The 15,855-nt window shown below is 57.2% G+C and overlaps 1 protein-coding gene across 4 annotated transcripts in view; it reads left to right on the top strand.

The window, feature by feature from the left end:
- The window catches only part of ZFAT (zinc finger and AT-hook domain containing), a 92,674-nt gene that overhangs the window by 35,883 nt on the left and 40,936 nt on the right, over positions 1-15,855 (top strand). For all 4 annotated transcript variants that reach the window (XM_036233052.1, XM_016145627.2, XM_016145628.2 and 1 more), the window contains exons 5-7: positions 1,586-1,736; positions 6,045-7,450; positions 8,243-8,475. In XM_036233052.1, the coding sequence (XP_036088945.1) occupies positions 1,586-1,736; positions 6,045-7,450; positions 8,243-8,475 (1,790 nt within the window). The remainder of the gene's footprint in view (positions 1-1,585; positions 1,737-6,044; positions 7,451-8,242; positions 8,476-15,855) is intronic.

Raw genomic sequence — 15,855 nt, 5'->3', positions numbered from 1 at the left:
ATTGGGCGGGAAGTGACGAAATGAGCCCCTCGGGGCCAGGCTGCGCCAGGGGCAGCCTGGCCCTGTGATCCTGGGCAGCGCGCTCACCCATGGGCTCTCGTCGCCCGTCAGTCTGGGTCAGTGGGGACCTGTGACTGCCCAGGGCGTTGTGGGAGATGGAGGAAGGGCAGTGAGGGCCACTCCCGCCGCTGCCCTGGCCACCTGTGCGCCCACGACCCGCCCTCATCGGCCCAGGAGCCACTCAGAGCAGCGGCCGTCCCGAGCGGGAACGGACCACGCAGACCAGCCCCGGGCAGCCGCTTCTCCGAAACCCGCGCTGCTCGTTAAGTTCCTTCTGCCCGACTTCTTTGCGTTTTTAGTGGTTTCACATAGTTTATAACACTGGGAATTTCTATCTTTTTTTCCGTTCACATAAAATAGCAAGTGGGTATTTTATACTACTTTTTCTAAGGAAGGTCTATTCTAGGAGGGGATACCTTAGACTCAGAGCAGTTTATGATAATCTTTTCCAAAGTATAATAATGTTTTTTTCCTATCCATTTTGGGTGATAGGTGTCAAATAAAGTTAAAAAATCAAGTTTAGGATTTTAAAAACAGCTACAACCTTACCTTTTAAACAACTATTTCCAATACTAATAGTAAGTCATTTTTTAGAATAAAAATGCTGAAGAAATACTTCTTTATGCTTCAGTGTTGAGTAAGGTGATGAGTAGAGACTAATCCACACAAAATTATGTGACAAGGAGAACTTTCTAAAAGTTCATTTTGGCCCGCCCTTCTTCAGAGTAGTAGTATTCTAGCAAATGAACATCCCAGCAGAGAGGTTCCTGGTCTCAGCTCTCTGTAGAAAAAGTTTCTACAATAGTTTCTTAAAAATCGATGGTAGTAATCTGAGACTTCTGTACGTAGAGGTAAAAAGCGTAGGTAATTTCCTGTGCTATTTCAGAAACGAGGTAAGTCGGAGCCTTTTCGTTAATGCGGTTGATGCATGAGTGTGCACGCGTGTGCCCAGTGTGTGCACACACACGGCGCGTCTGCTGCCGTGCAAGGCCGTTGATCGTCTCACATCATGGAACGGCACGAGCGAGGGCCGTCTTCGCGTGTGCCAGGCCCGGAGGCGGCGAGGTGGTGCCTCGTTCGGGACGGGGCCCCGGCGGCTTAGGCGCCCGGTCACCACTGGTTGGTTGGCCCCACTGCTCCGTACTGTCTTGACACCATTTTACATTCATGTAGTTTGACACATGCGGTCTCACGTAAAGCCTTGCAGGTAAACGTATGTGTGCACGTGTTTATATGTTTTTGTTTTGTTTATAAATAGATCAAGTGAAAATACACCTCAGGGCGTTTTGATAGACTGTTAGAAGACTTGCCCCCAAGTGCGCACGTGTGTGCACGCACACGCACACACACACTCACACACACACACACACACGTTAAATGTGTGAGCTGAAAAGCAGGCCGATGGTGCGCCTGGCTGTCGCACAGCAGGGAAGTGCACTTCCCAGGCGCTGCTCCCTGTGCTGGGGCGGAGTCAGGGCCACCCCTGGTACCTCTTTAACATGCATGCTTTGTGCCTCCATCTCAGGTGCTACCAAGATCGTTCCAGTGGAGGCCGGGCCCCCAGAAACAGGAGCCACAGACCCCGAGGCCACCTCGGCCGACACGGCGCCTCGGAGGGGGTACCAGGAGTATGCCATTCAGCAGACGCCGTATGAGCAACCCATGAAGTCCAGCAGGTAAAGTGTCTGTTCTCTGTGACCCAGTCAGAGGCTGGATGGACTCCAGTGACCGTCGCAGAGGGCAAGAGGGCCGGCATGTTTGTTTATCAGGACTCTTGCTTTGTAAAGGGCATTGCTTTGTCAGTTTAACCTGAGAATCAGCCCTCCATCATGGCCAGTGGACAGCCCGCAGTGAAGGGGTCTCTGTTTTAGCCGTGACACGCACCTGCTCAGGTAGATTAGCACACAGCTGCAAACATCTCCCCAGCGAAGAGGGAAAACAGAGGAAGTGCCGGTCGCCATTGGGTTCCTTCTGTTTCTGAAAGAGGAGAAATGAGGCGCTCTTGAGGAAAGGAAAAAGCTTTAGTGCCACATAGACCTGGGTTGGCTGTAGACTCTTCTAGAGTTCAGGTCAGCAGATTAAACAGCCATTACGTGCCAGGCACTGGGGGTGTGAGAGAGACCTGGACAGACGCGGCTGCTGCCTGGATGAAGTTTTAACCCCACTGTGACTTGACACAGGCGACGTTTCCTCCAGGCTCCGTTACACCAGTCATGAGACTGTCCATTGGACTGTGACTTAGTGCGGCGGTGAGAACGAGACAGACTCTATGGGGAGTGTCTGTGGCGTGCGGTGCTCGCATTAGGCTATGACATAGCACCGTGTGGGTTGCTTCGGTAATTTGTAGCCTCTGTCCGCTATCCTTGCACATGTGAGCAACTGAATTTATGGATGAAGTTGTCAAAATACTCATTCCTTTGGCAAAACTCTAATCCAGTTAAATTTGAAGATCATTTTGGTCTCAGTTCAAGTTGATTTGTAGACCTTAGCTAATTATCTTTATAATATTTAAAGGTCTGTTGGGGAGGAGTTCAACTAAATGCTAATCCAGTTACAGGTAAATATGCCCAATATTTAATTAACAGGTTGAGACTGTATTCCTATTGTCATGCATTCTGTTAGTTATAAATAGTATTGGTTATGCATAGTTACGAGAGATGTTTTTTGCATGCCAATTTCACATTGTAAAACTTTTAGGTTGCAGCAATATGTCAGGTAGGTTATATCAGTTAAGCTCTCATACGAACATGTTACAGATATGTTACAGAGAAAATTTTTGAAGTCCAAAAGCTCATTCGTAATCTCAGTACCCTGAGATAACCACTGTCAATGTTGTTAATGTGTTTCCTTCCAGCCTTTAATCAGTCCTGTGTTTCATAAAATTGAGTTCATGTTTTATGTGCAATTTGTATCTTGCTTTTAACATTAATCACATTATACTTACCTTCCTTTATTACTCAAATTATTCACAAACACCGTTTTATAGCTGCATGCTGTAACACCATGAGGACGTGCCATATCCTTCTCCACTCTGGACGTTGCAGCCAATGAGAACTTTGTAAAATGCCCATTTGATGGCACCCCTTAGGGCCTCACGTTGCTGCCGGGAGAACTTGGCCTCCAGGGCCTCCCCGGGCTGCCCCCTCCGCAGCCTGGTCCCGGTGCCCCTTGGTGCTCTCTCGGGTTGTCTGGGCTCCAGCTTCTGCTTCAGCCACCTGGGCCCCGTTTTTCTAATCTCTCCTGTAGGTGTCTCTTCCTCTTCCCGGATGACACCCGTTCCCCGGTCATCCTTCAGCTCTCTGCCAGATGTCCAGTTCGCAGGGCGGCCTGCCCTGCCCCCTAGACAAATTGGTCCTCCCAGACCCAGTATTAGAGCATCTCCCTGGTGGTCTTTATCCGCTTCTTTTTATGGCTGCTAGGCTGGCCTGTCCTTCCTCTGGGAGGTGAGTTTAGAGAGCGCGAGTTGTGTTTTTTATCCCTATTGTATTCCCAACACCTGGATTTCTTTGAATGAATGAGTGAGAGAAAAAAGGTGCAAAGTAGTTCCCTGTACTGTAACCTTCAAACAGCTTCCCGCTCTTAGCTATTGTGAGAAATAGTGCAATGAGTACCTTCACTCAAATTTTGTATTCATTCTTTTGGATAGATTCCCAGAATTGGAAAAACTGAATCAAGGGGTCTGACCTTTTAAGCTGATTGCCTGATCGCTTTCTGAAATGCAGTGGGCGCGGGCCCTCTCACACCGAATAGGGAGCATTTGAGCAAAGTAATCCAATAGGAATCATTCGGACCTTGCAGCTCTGCGCATCGGTTTAGTCTTAGTAGCTGGCACTTGAGTCCGGTGTCGGCTGCTTGGCCTTTTTATCCGATTCATCCCCCTGGGTGGGAGGCAGGGCACTGAGGACTTTTTCAGGTATCTATCTAATAATATGCAAAAAAAAAAAAAATCAGAACATAAGGTCTTCCTAAGACCATTTAGATCTTGCACTGGAGGAGGAGCTATCGGGATGTGTTTATTTAGCTAACGTTATGAATCCAGGTGTTCTTCCTTCGGTGTTCTTTGTACCGATAAAATGCATTGCCTTCTGGGTATCTTCATTGTTTGAGAAAGATCCAAATTAGTTTTCTTAAATTTGCCTTGGGTTTAACACGCAGGCATACCAGTAACTTTTCACATTTGAATATTTTAATTACTTCATGTGAACTGTACCCTCTGAGGTTGATGGATTGCATTTCATTTAAGTATTCTGATCGCAGGACAAGGCACCCTGTGTTGATCCAGTGCAGTTCTGTGGCCAGTTCCATGAGTGTGACCGTGCAGTAGAGTAGGCGTGCCTCGTGGCACCGATCAGCAGCACCACGTGGCTGTTGGTGCTTGTGAGGGCTTCCTCGGAGAACCCGGACACACGTCCGGCAGGAGCAGTTGTGGAAGAGAGGGTGCCACGCTTGCCTCTGGGGCTCATCTGCCGATTCTTGTCCCCGGTGACTCATTTGTTGATTTCACAAACCAGGGGCGACTGTTCCCACAGCAGCGGAAGCCCCATGCCGGGGGCGTCTCCGTGTGAACAGCCCCACTGAGGAGCGGGTTGGTGTGCACCGTGTTTTTAGGCAGCTTAGAGGGGGAGGGGAAGCGTGCAGGCCCTGGAGGCAGGTGGGCCACGAAGGTTCAAATTCTGGCTCTGCCACTTCCTAATCGTGTGACCTTGGGCAAATGCTCCGTTTTCTCGTCTGTAAAACTGGCACACTGCTAGGGTGGGATTCAGTACTAGGCATAGAGTTTATAGTGTGGTAGGTACCGAGTGGTTGTTCGCTATCGTTACTACCATCTCCTTCAGCGTACCCGCTGCCACATGAAAGAGAAAGGGTCACGAGGCAAATCATGCTTTTATTCTCCATCACATACATGAAATCTAACACGGTGCCTGAAACACATGGGCAAGTGTTAATGAATGAGTCATTTATTAATACATGTCATATGCATGAGGTTAATATATGATAACTGAATGACAACGATTTACCCTGAGTTCAAAACCACCCGTGCCGGAGGCGGAGGAAGATGGAGATTCAGACACCGGCTCTGTTCCTGACAGAGCTGAGGAAGGACATAGCATGGTGCTCTGTGCCACCCGAGACTGCACTGCAGAGCCGGGCAGCCGGCCACCCCCACCTGCAGCCCTTGCCTTCTGCTGGCCAGGCCCCTGGGTACCCCCCACGTAGCTAGGAGCTGACCATAGCCTGCGCTGTCCGCGGGCAGACACATCCTCACCAGGCAGGGAAAAGCAAGCTCCGCCCGTCAAGACGTATCAGATATGGCACTTCACTTTTTCTGGAAAGAAGTGAGAACATGCAGAAAGGCCAGGGGTCTGTCCCTAATGGGTGGCCCTCACATGTGGGCTTACACCCGAGAGAAAGGCTGTCACCCCTGACGGCTGTTTGAATAGTCAAGTGTGGGTCACCGAAGCTATTGCGCAAAGCCACACAGATTGGGTGTGGTCTCACGGAGCAGACTGAGTTCAGTCCATTAGGCCCGGTTCCGTTAAAATACCCCGGAACACACACGGGCCAGCTTGGGAACACGGCAGGTTACTGTGTCCGTGTGGACGCACGTCCCTCTCGCCGCCTCCTCTGCGCGCCTGCCTCCTTGTCCCGCACGTCGACCCAGACATCGCTTCTTCAGTGAGTTTCCCAGCCCCCCAATCCAGGCTAGACGCCCCTCGCTGCCTTCGCTCAGCACGTGTCTCTGTCGTGTCTGCCGCGCGGCCTCGCTGCCGTGTGCCGGCCTGCCTGTCCTCCGCCAGGCGTTCGCGTGTGCCGGGTCGGGACCCGGTGCCCCGGGCCCGTGTGCGGATGAGCGGCCAACTGCCTCCGTCCCCACTCAGTCCCCTTTGGTTCACTCCCGAGCCCTTCGTGTTGCACAGGGAGGAGGTCGAGGTCGTTAGAGCTGTGGCGTCTCCAGCCGTAACGGTGCTGTCATCTGTTTCCAGGCTCGGGCCCACCCAGCTCAAGATCTTCACCTGCGAGTACTGCAACAAGGTGTTCAAGTTCAAGCACTCGCTGCAGGCGCACCTGCGGATCCACACCAACGAGAAGCCCTACAAGTGCCCGCAGTGCAGCTACGCCAGCGCCATCAAGGCCAACCTGAACGTGCACCTGCGCAAGCACACGGGCGAGAAGTTCTCCTGCGACTGCTGCGCCTTCACCTGCCTGAGCAAGGGCCACCTCAAGGTGCACATCGAGCGCGTGCACAAGAAGATCAAGCAGCACTGCCGCTTCTGCAAGAAGAAGTACTCGGACGTCAAGAACCTCATCAGGCACATCCGCGACGCGCACGACCCGCAGGACAAGAAGGTGCAGGAGGCGCTGGACGAGCTGTGCCTGCTGACGCGGGAGGGCAAGCGGCAGCTGCTCTACGACTGCCACATCTGCGAGCGCAAGTTCAAGAACGAGCTGGACCGGGACCGCCACATGCTGGTCCACGGGGACAAGTGGCCTTTCGCCTGCGAGCTGTGCGGCCACGGGGCCACCAAGTACCAGGCGCTGGAGCTGCACGTGCGGAAGCACCCGTTCGTGTACGTGTGCGCCCTGTGCCTGCGGACCTTCGTCAGCACCATCCGCCTGCGCACACACATCGGGCAGGCGCACGGCGCCGCGCCCGAGGCCGCGGTGTTCGCCAGCTCCATCAACCAGAGCTTCTGCCTGCTGGAGCCCGGGGGCGACATCCAGCAGGAGGCCCTGGGGGACAGGCCGCCGCTGGAGGAGGAGGAGGAGCTTGTGTTCCAGGCGGCGAACGCCCCCCAGGAGGCGGGGGCGCGGCAGGGGCCCGAGGGCCGCGCGGAGGAGCCCGGCCCGCCCGTGCGCTTGGCGGCCCAGCGGGCCGGGCACACTGAGGGCCCCTCGGCCCTTCGCCCGGCCCTTCATTCGCACACGGGAGTTCCGGGGGCCTTTCCGTTGAAGAACGGCACCTCCTCTGCCGAGGCCCACTCTGCCCCCGAGCAGCCCCTGGACGCCCAGCACAGAGGCGCTGCCCACGCCCAGGATGGGGGCGCCGTGCTGCAGCCCGTGGCCAGGAGCCCCGACGCGCACCGCGAGATCCAGTGCACCGAGGGCCCCCCCAGGGAAGGGCCGCAGACGGTGGCCCAGCCCCCCGAGGGGCCGCACCCCAGCAGGCGTCCCGCAGCAAGCCCGGCCGAGGGGCCAGACCTGCCTCTGCCAGCCGGCGGGACGGACGCGGCCCTGGGCCAGCCCGAGCCCTGCACGCCGGCCCCCGAGCCCCGACCCAGCACAAGCGCATTCATGAGGGTCCTGGACAGTCTGCAGAAGAGGCGCATGGACACCGGCTTGTGCGCCAGGATCCGGAAGGTGTACGGGGACCTGGAGTGCGAGTACTGTGGTAAGGAGGCGCAGCGGGCGCGGCCCGTGGGCCGGTCGCTCCCGCGGCCCGTGCGTCCCCGCCTCGCCTCGGGCAGCGCGCGTGTGTCTCTGCGCAGGGCAGCTTCTAGACAAGCTGGCCTTCACTCGTGAGGGCAGTGGGTGGCCGCCCGTGTCGTGCTTTAGCTCTCGAGGTCTTCGCGCAGGCCGCGGGGCGACGGGGCAGCTGGCCGTGGGGCGTGGCCAGGCGCGTGCCGAGGGGTAGCCCCGGCCTGTGCCAGAGCTTAACCGGGAAGCGTCTTCTGGCGCAGGGCACGTTTAAAGTAGAGCCGCAGGGTGCGGCCGTGTTCTGGATGAGTGGAGAGAGGTTATGGAAGTGGCTGCAGCTCTCTGTAGAGAGGCCCCGAATAGAACCTCCCAGGCGCAGTGCGTGCCCGGCCTCTGGGTCTCCTGGAGAGCCGGCAGCGCAGGAGGCAGGAGGTCCGGCCCTGGACGGGGCGTCCCCGGTGTCAGTAGAGCTCAGGGACTCTCGAACGATGCGTAACGGTAGTCGGCCCCATAACTGGTCCTCGGTTAACGTCTGTTTCCTCCTCTCCTAGCTCTGACATCAGGCAGAAATAGCATCACCCCTAATATTTGCAACCTCCCACCTTGGAGAAGTAATTTCCAGGTAGAATGTGGTGGAAAGGGTGACGGGTGACCTGGACAAGCGGAGAGGGAGATAAATGTAGTAGTTACGAAGTCGTGATAATTAAAAAATTCGAATTCAGTATAAAAGAAACTTCCTTGTTCTCACGTGAAAATATTTTTTTAGGCAAACTTTTTTGGTACCAAGTGCATTTTGACATGCATGTCCGCACCCACACCCGGGAACATCTGTATTATTGCTCCCAGTGTCATTATTCTTCCATCACCAAAAACTGCCTTAAACGCCATGTAATTCAGAAACACAGTAACATCTTGCTGAAGTGTCCCACTGACGGCTGTGACTACTCGACTCCAGATAAATATAAGCTGCAGGCCCATCTTAAAGTTCACACAGAGCTGGTAAGTAGAAGCCTGGACGACAGCCCGTGTCCCCTGGGTGCTCATGGCTTTCTCACTTTTACGCAGACGGCGGTGTCCCTGCTTCCTTTGACCCAGTTGTGTGCGCGTCCAGCCCCGAAATCAGGGGGTGCCCCTGAGCCAGACTTTTCCCCCCAGGGCTCCTTTTGCAGGGAGGGCCTCAGATATGTCGAGGAAAAAAGATTAGACTGAACACAAAGTTTTCAGCTTCGGAGGAAGTCTGCAGAAGAGAGAGCTTACAGGATAGAAGCAAGGGGCTCTTCAGCATCATTTTAAAGAATGACTAGTAACAGGGCTGATAATGCTGATAGCTGCCGCCAAAAGTTGTTGAGAGATTAAGTTAGGTGATGCCTGTGAAGTTCATCGCAAGAGCACGGTGAATGCAGAAGACCGTTATTATCAAATGTCTGGGAAGCACTTGTATTTAAAAGTGATGTGTCCATTCAAGGTGCTGTTGGTATTCACCATGGCAAAACTTTGTTTAACTCTTGGGTGGGAGACCATGTAACACAAGGAATGTTTATTTTTGCAAACCCTCATCTGACTGAAGAGGCCGACACGGGAGAGCGACTTGACACTTTGTAAAGGTATCAGGGAGGCGCGGCTGGCCGCAAGCCTGGCTCCTTTTTAACTGCATTTCTCTTTCTGCCTCAGGCAGCACCAGACGAGCCTTGTGCCTTCAGACATTCGTGTTTATGCTGCTAATTCCCTGGCGTAAAAGTTACCGACACTGTAGCTCTTCTCTTGCTGAGGGTGGAGTCAGGGCGTTCTGGGCTTTGTGGGTAGGTGAGAACATGCACTCGGGGTCGGAGGCCTGCATTCCAGCGCCATCTGGAGCGCTCGCATCGGCTGTGTGAGGGCGGGCAAGTCACTTGTCCTTTCTGAGACGCGGTCTCCTTCTGTATGAAGTATGTACTAAGAAGTACATATCCGTTTCGTGCACACACGTACACATGCGTACATGTGCACAGACATGTGTACACATGTGTATGCAGGTGTTTTAATTGACTTTTTTCAATTACAGCCAACGTTCAATGTTATGTTAGTTTCAGGTATGCAGCATAGTGATTAGACATTCATGTAACTTACGAAGTGATTCCCTCCAGCACGTCTAGTGCACACGCGTGCACACACACGTACATCGTGCACAGCTGCACACACAGTGCACACGTGCACACACACGCGTACTGCCACATGTACGTAGAGGACCCGGAGTTCCTGGAAGGCGCAGAGGCAGTGCTCTAGGCGGAGCGCTCGGCTCGGGGCTGGCCCGGGCGCCTGTGTGCCAGCTTTGCCTGTCACCTGGTGCCACCCAGGGCCACGTTCCTGTTTCCTCACGGAGTTGCCGGGAGGCCGGCACTGCTTCCGTGCGCTCTTCGGGCGGGGGCGGGGGGGCAGTGGGGGGGCAGTGGGGGGGCAGCAGCCACTGCCGCCGCTTTGCCAGGGACTCATACGAAGTCCGGAGGGAGGGAGGCCAGCACAGGAGCGGGGTGCTCGGGGCAGCCCGGGAGGGCGGCCGTGCAGACCGGGGTCCAGACTGCGCCCCGTTCGCCATACGCTTCGCCTCGGATGAGTCATACAACTGCTCCATGCCTCAGTTTACCTGTTCTCAGCTGAGAATGAAGAAATGTACAGAAATGCCTCAGAACAGTGCCCAGCGTGGAGGAAGCATCTCGGGCCAGCGGCTGCCGTTGCTGTTGCCATTTATTCTCTTCCACTCATCGTCTCGGAGCTCGATGCTCTGGGTGCAGAGATCGCAAGGCGCAGGCTGAAGGCTGGCAGGAGCCAGGCAGCTGCACTCCGGCCCCGGCCCCGCGCCCCGGCCCTGCGCCCCGGCCCCGCGCCCCGGCCCCACGCCCCGACCCCGCGCCCCGGCTCTGTGCCCCGGCCCTGTGCCCCGGCCCCGCGCCCCGACCCCGCGCCCCGGCCCCGCGCCCCGACCCCGCGCCCCGGCTCTGTGCCCCGGCCCTGTGCCCCGGCTCTGTGCCCCGGCCCTGTGCCCCGGCCCTGTGCCCCGGCCCTGTGCCCCGACCCCGCACCCCGGCCCTGCGCCCCGGCTCGCCCGTGTTCTCCACACACGTTCTCCTCGCCCGCCGCGTGCCTCAGAGGGACTCGCGGTCCAGCCCGGCTCTTCTCTTGCCCCGGATGCTGGTGCTCGGCCTCCCAGCCCCATCCTGGGCTCCCGGTCGATGGAGTGTAGGGGACGCGCCCTCAGGTCCTCAGCCCAGTTCCACAGGCTTTTCTTTTTCTTGGTAAACTGGCCCTGAAAGAGGCTTTGCTTTTCGGCTTCCTGTGGTTGCGGGTCTTCCTTCAAGGAGACTCTCTCTCAGTATTGCTGTTTGAGAAGGCGTCCAAGGAAGTGTGTGTTGGAGGAAAGGGAAGTAGCAGTTGCTGTCCTTATCCTGTGGTCCAGGCCCCTGGGAGGTGGGGCCACGCCCCCACTGGGCGGCGGAGTGCCCGCCGCAGGGCCCTGCGCTCGGGCGCCCACAGTCACACTGCTGGCGCGGGCCCGTGCGTTCCTCCGTGCCTGCCCCGCGCCGCCGGTGCTGCGGCGCCTGGCCGTGAGCCTCCGCCATGCCGTCCGGGCAGGCCGTCTGGTCGCAGGTCCCTCGTCTGAAGGGGCGCGGCAGGGGTAGACTCTGTCCCTTGAGGGCCGGGGTTGTGTAGCTCCTCTCCGCGCCTCGCCTCAGCTGCAGTGGAGAGGAGCTGGGATGGGGAACAGGGGCGCGCGGCTGGGTTCCCCTTACCGGACAGGAGGGTATCCTGATTTTCTTCAGCACTCCCCTTTTCTTAGAAGTCGATAAAGCTTGATTTTAGCCTTTCCCCCTCACTGACATTTGCAGTACTTCCACACGAAACGCTTTTAAATGCTGCTTCCGAGCTGGCTGACGCAGGCCGGAGGCACCCTCTCCTCACGCCGGGCTCCGGGATTGCAGCTAGAGTAAGACCCCGTCCTGCCTTCGGGGTGCTCTTCGTTCGAGGGGGACGAATAAGTGGACCGCGATGGCAGTACGGGCTTGAGGGAGGGTAGGCGAGGCCGGCACCGACCGCCTGGGAGGGGGCCAGGTCAAGTAAAGGCGGGCTGCCTGGGGGAGGGGTTCTGAGTTTGCTGAGTAGGATCTGGCCCAGGGAAGGGTCAGGGAGGAAGTTCCCCGTGAAGTAGGGGGAAACTTGTCCCCAGCGCTTCCCTGTTGACCGTGAGCCCCGGGATGCGGCCGGGAGGAGGCTGAGCCTTTCGCGTTTGCGTCAGGACCTTGGCCAGCCGAGCACGGTCCACGGAGCCGGCGGCCTGTGTCGCCAGCGCAGGGGGCAGCATCACTCATGAGTGCGATTCCGGTATCGTGAGTTCCGACGACGTTTGTCTTTTGAGCCTGTCGATTGTTTCTGCACTGAAGCCCAAGGTTCGAGGCCACGCCGACGCAGGAGGAGGGTCCTGCGTTAGCTGTCACCACGTCCGCTCCCTGCCCGAGCCCCGGGGCCACGGGTCTGCTGGCCCCCTCCCGTGGACGTGCCAGCTCGGACGTTCCACGCCCAGGGGTGGGGGGTGCCGCGCCGCAGGGTGCAGGCGAGAGGCTCCCGCCAGGTCGCGCGAGCTTCCGATGTGACAGCCGGGCAGACGTCGCCCCCCTGAGGCACTGGTCAGGGAGCGGCTCTGACCCGGGGGCGCTGGCTTCAGGCGGGGCAGGGAGACTGGCCGGTGTGCGGAGAGTCTGGCGGGCTCTCCCATTGTGTCTGGCACTTACCCGCCTTCCAAACAGATTCCCAGGCGGTGCAAAACTGAGGGAATTTAAAATGAAGCCCCTCCCTCGCCCCCACCCCAAGTGGACCTGTGTCCAGGTCCATTCCGGCCGTGGTAGGACTCCAGGGTGGTTGGGCTAAGTTCTGTCTCTGCGACTCTGAAAAGCCGTTTCTTAGGCAAGGACGCCCCTGATCGGAGGGTGCGCGGACACTGAATGCGCCCCCCACCCCCCCGTTAGTGACGAGACGGCGCGGCTCACGGTCAGGGACGTCCCGGAATCAGGGAAGCGTGGGGACCTAGTCAAGGGCGTTAGTCAGCGACGTTTTTGGACGCGCTTTCCGCAGCGCTTCGTGAACTTTGTGCAGGGCAGATGGCGAGAACCTGGTGGCCGTGCGGCTGGGGGGACTCTGGGCTCTGACGCGCCGGGGCTCACGCCTCACGCCACCTCTGTGACCGGGGGCAGGTCGCTTAGCCTCTCTGAGCCTCACCTTTCTCGTCTGCAAAACGCAGATAAGGAACTTTCCCCTCGTACGGCTCAGGGTCGTGAGGGTTAAATTAGGAAACACGTGTACGTCGCCCGGGTCAGTGTATTTTCGGTCCCCGGGTCATGCCCCTTGGAGGGTCGCGGCCCGTGTGTAGTAGACCTCAGCCAGCACAGCTTAGAAACCAAGTGCAGTAGAGTAAAGTGGGGATCATCACGTCGCTTGTCCGTACGAAGGGTAAGTGCCGTCTTCGGGGACCCCCGTGCCTGTCGCAGCATGCTTCCACGTCGGCGTGGGGCATGCGTGTGCCGATGGGGGGCGATGTCAGCGGGTCGCCTCCCGTGAGTCCCGTTGAACAAGTCCGTACGTCACTGACCACTGTGATGCAGTTCGTGACGTCGCGAATCGGTCACGCGGGGATGATTGTTACGGATGACATTCCGGGGCTCACGCCTCCATCGTAACTCGAGGGGGGACCTGGGAGTTTGTTGATTAAATAAGTTTCTCCTGACACAGACTTTTGAAATATCAGGAAGTGGAGCATATGGTGGATTTCCACGATATGTGAGTCTGCTCCCTCTGCCGCCGGCTTGGCCTCCTTCTCCGCAGACCTCGCAGGTAACCGCGTGCGGACGCGGCGGCAGCCGCGAGCGGGCAGCGGGCACGCGTGGCGGTGTGTCCCCACCCCACCCCTCCTCGGCGGCATGGCTGCACCCCGCGACCTCTCTGGCCCCTCGTCTGTCAGGTGGCGGGGACGGCCCTCACCTGCGGGCTGGCTGTGGGGACTCGGAGAGCTGACGGCCGCAGGCCCACGGAGGCCCGCGCCTTCGCGGCGGCCGCGCCGGCCGGAGCGGAGCACTGGCGCCGGCCGGCGGCCGTGGGCGTCCGTCCTGGCGTGCGCGCCTCCCAAGTGGTCTGAGTCAGTGCTGGTGCTTGTCTTCGGGGAGTCCGGGGTCTGGTTTTGACTGCAAGGGAGCGTGTGTCTTGAAAATCTCACCCGTACTTGCTAGACGAGCTGAAATTCTGTGTTGCCAGCAAAGCACAGAGAAAGTAGCGGGAGCTCCTTTCAACGTCTTTCTGGAAATAACTGAGTCGGTCTGTATTTTTTTCTTTAAAGTAGAGGAAATGTTGCTGAACTTAAGTCTTTGTGCGTGAGGTCTTTCCTTCCCCAGAGCTGCCAGAGTCTGGTCTTTTCTCACTTGATCACAGACCCGTTTGGTTCTGTGTGGCCCCGTTGGGCATTTATCCACAGAGCTCGTGGGCTCGGGCCACCAGAGCTTCCTGTGTCCCGAACAGCTTCCTGTTAGCATGAGGTCCCGCATGAAAGGGCCCCAGCCGGTCCAAACAGAACTGCTTCCAGTGGAGGGAAGATCCTGGAATCAGAATCCCAAAGGGACACGTTTCTGGCTCCTTTCTGAGTGTTCGAATCAGTCACCCTCTGAGCGCCGCCTTTCCTGTCTTTGCCATACTTTCTGCATGTCCCACGGGGATTATTGGGCTCTCTGTGTTGGCACCTCTCTTTCTTGCCTAGCTTGTGAGGCTCTTGAGGGCAGGGCCAGTGTGTCTTACCTGTGTCCTTAGTGCAAAGCCCAGCACGTAACAGGAGCCCTGGAAGGTCTGAGGAACAATGGAGTGAGTCCTCAGAGGACAGCGGGTTCTGGAACCATGGCCTTCTGTTCCTGAGAACTTGTTCAGAGTGGGATCTCTCAGCTTGTAAGTCAGTATCAAACATCTGCTTACTCATACAACAGTGAATACACCTGGCGGCGTAGAGGCGTAGACCAGGGCGAGGTTTGCCGGAGAGGAGACCTGGCTCAGAGCGTCGGCCCGGGGGCTGCACCTGGACCCCAGGCCAGGCCGCGGCTCCTGCAGGCGCGTCCTCCCTCTCAGAGGCCTGTGTCGCTTCGAAGGCCGTTTCCCTCGGAGCAAACAAAGTCCCAGGACCAGGCGCTCTCACCATCATTACCCAGATCTCCCACTCTGCCTCTGCCAGGAACGCTTTTAACCACCGCTCTTTTCAAGTTTGCTTTGTCAGTTTGGGTTTTCATCTCCAGTGAGGAGCCGAGGTTTTGAAAAAGGAATAAGCGAGTCCTGAGAGCACACTCCTCTCCCAGCACCCTTTCCCGCGCCCGTGCCCTTCTGCAGTCTTCAAAGGCATCGAGAAATGAGGGACCCTGATGAGCTCTGAGATAAATTGCTTTCAGACTATCAGAGATTAAAAGAAAAAAAAATCAAAAAGCAGGGGCTCAGGGGAGATCACCGTAAACTCCTTCAAAGCCCTTTTGAAAGCCTTCATCAGCTCTGATGGCGAGGGCCCCGGGGACAGCCGGGGCTGGTCACGGGCCTCCCCTCAGGGACGTGCGCCAGGCCCACGCGTCCTTCAGAGGGGCATTGTGAGTAGGCGTTCCCTGTGCGCATGCCAGGAGCATGGGGTGACCTGGACGGGCCAGGGCCAGGGAGGACGGTGACAGGAGTCTGCTCCGAAGCCTGCGCCCGTCACGCGGTCTAGGCGGAAGTCAGCGGCGTCAGTGGCATTGGCTGGGTGGGAAACTCGGGACAGCCTCATGGCAGCTGCCTGGACCCCACTGTCTAGACCCCTTGGACGGCTGGGCTTGGCTGGCACTGCTTAGAGCCTGGCATTCAGCCAAGCGGCTGTTTTGCTTTTGTTTTTAGATACAAAGTACCCTTTTCCTAAGTGGGCTCTCGGGAACAGCTGCCTCTGACGTTCTGTAACAGTAGCAGCAGTTAATCCACAAAGGAGTCTGGAGGAATGCTCATGGTCGGAGGCCCCCGGGCGCATTAGCCCACAAAGGTCTGCCTTTGTACCATTTCGTTATCCGAGGCTGAAGTTACATAATAACAATGCTAAAACCACAGCAGCAAAGTCTTTCAGGGTTATTGAGTGTTCTGAGCACTTTATGTGTGTTTCTTTAGATAAACTAATTTTTTGGAGCAGTTTTAGGTTCACTGCAGATTTCCCACATACCTCCTGTCCCCACACATGGCCTGCCTGCCTCCCCGACTGTCGACATCTGCTCCACGGGGGCACTTTACCTACACCCGAAGAAACTACACCGGCTCGTCATTATCACCCCAAATCCGTACGTGTACGTTAGGGTTCGCGCTTGATGTAGGTTGCTG

Source organism: Rousettus aegyptiacus, unplaced genomic scaffold (genome assembly GCF_014176215.1).
Source record: "Rousettus aegyptiacus isolate mRouAeg1 unplaced genomic scaffold, mRouAeg1.p scaffold_m13_p_15, whole genome shotgun sequence".
NCBI lineage: Eukaryota > Metazoa > Chordata > Mammalia > Chiroptera > Pteropodidae > Rousettus > Rousettus aegyptiacus.
The sequence above is the reverse complement of the archived record's forward strand: the minus strand, read 5'-3'. Positions and strand labels throughout refer to the sequence as shown.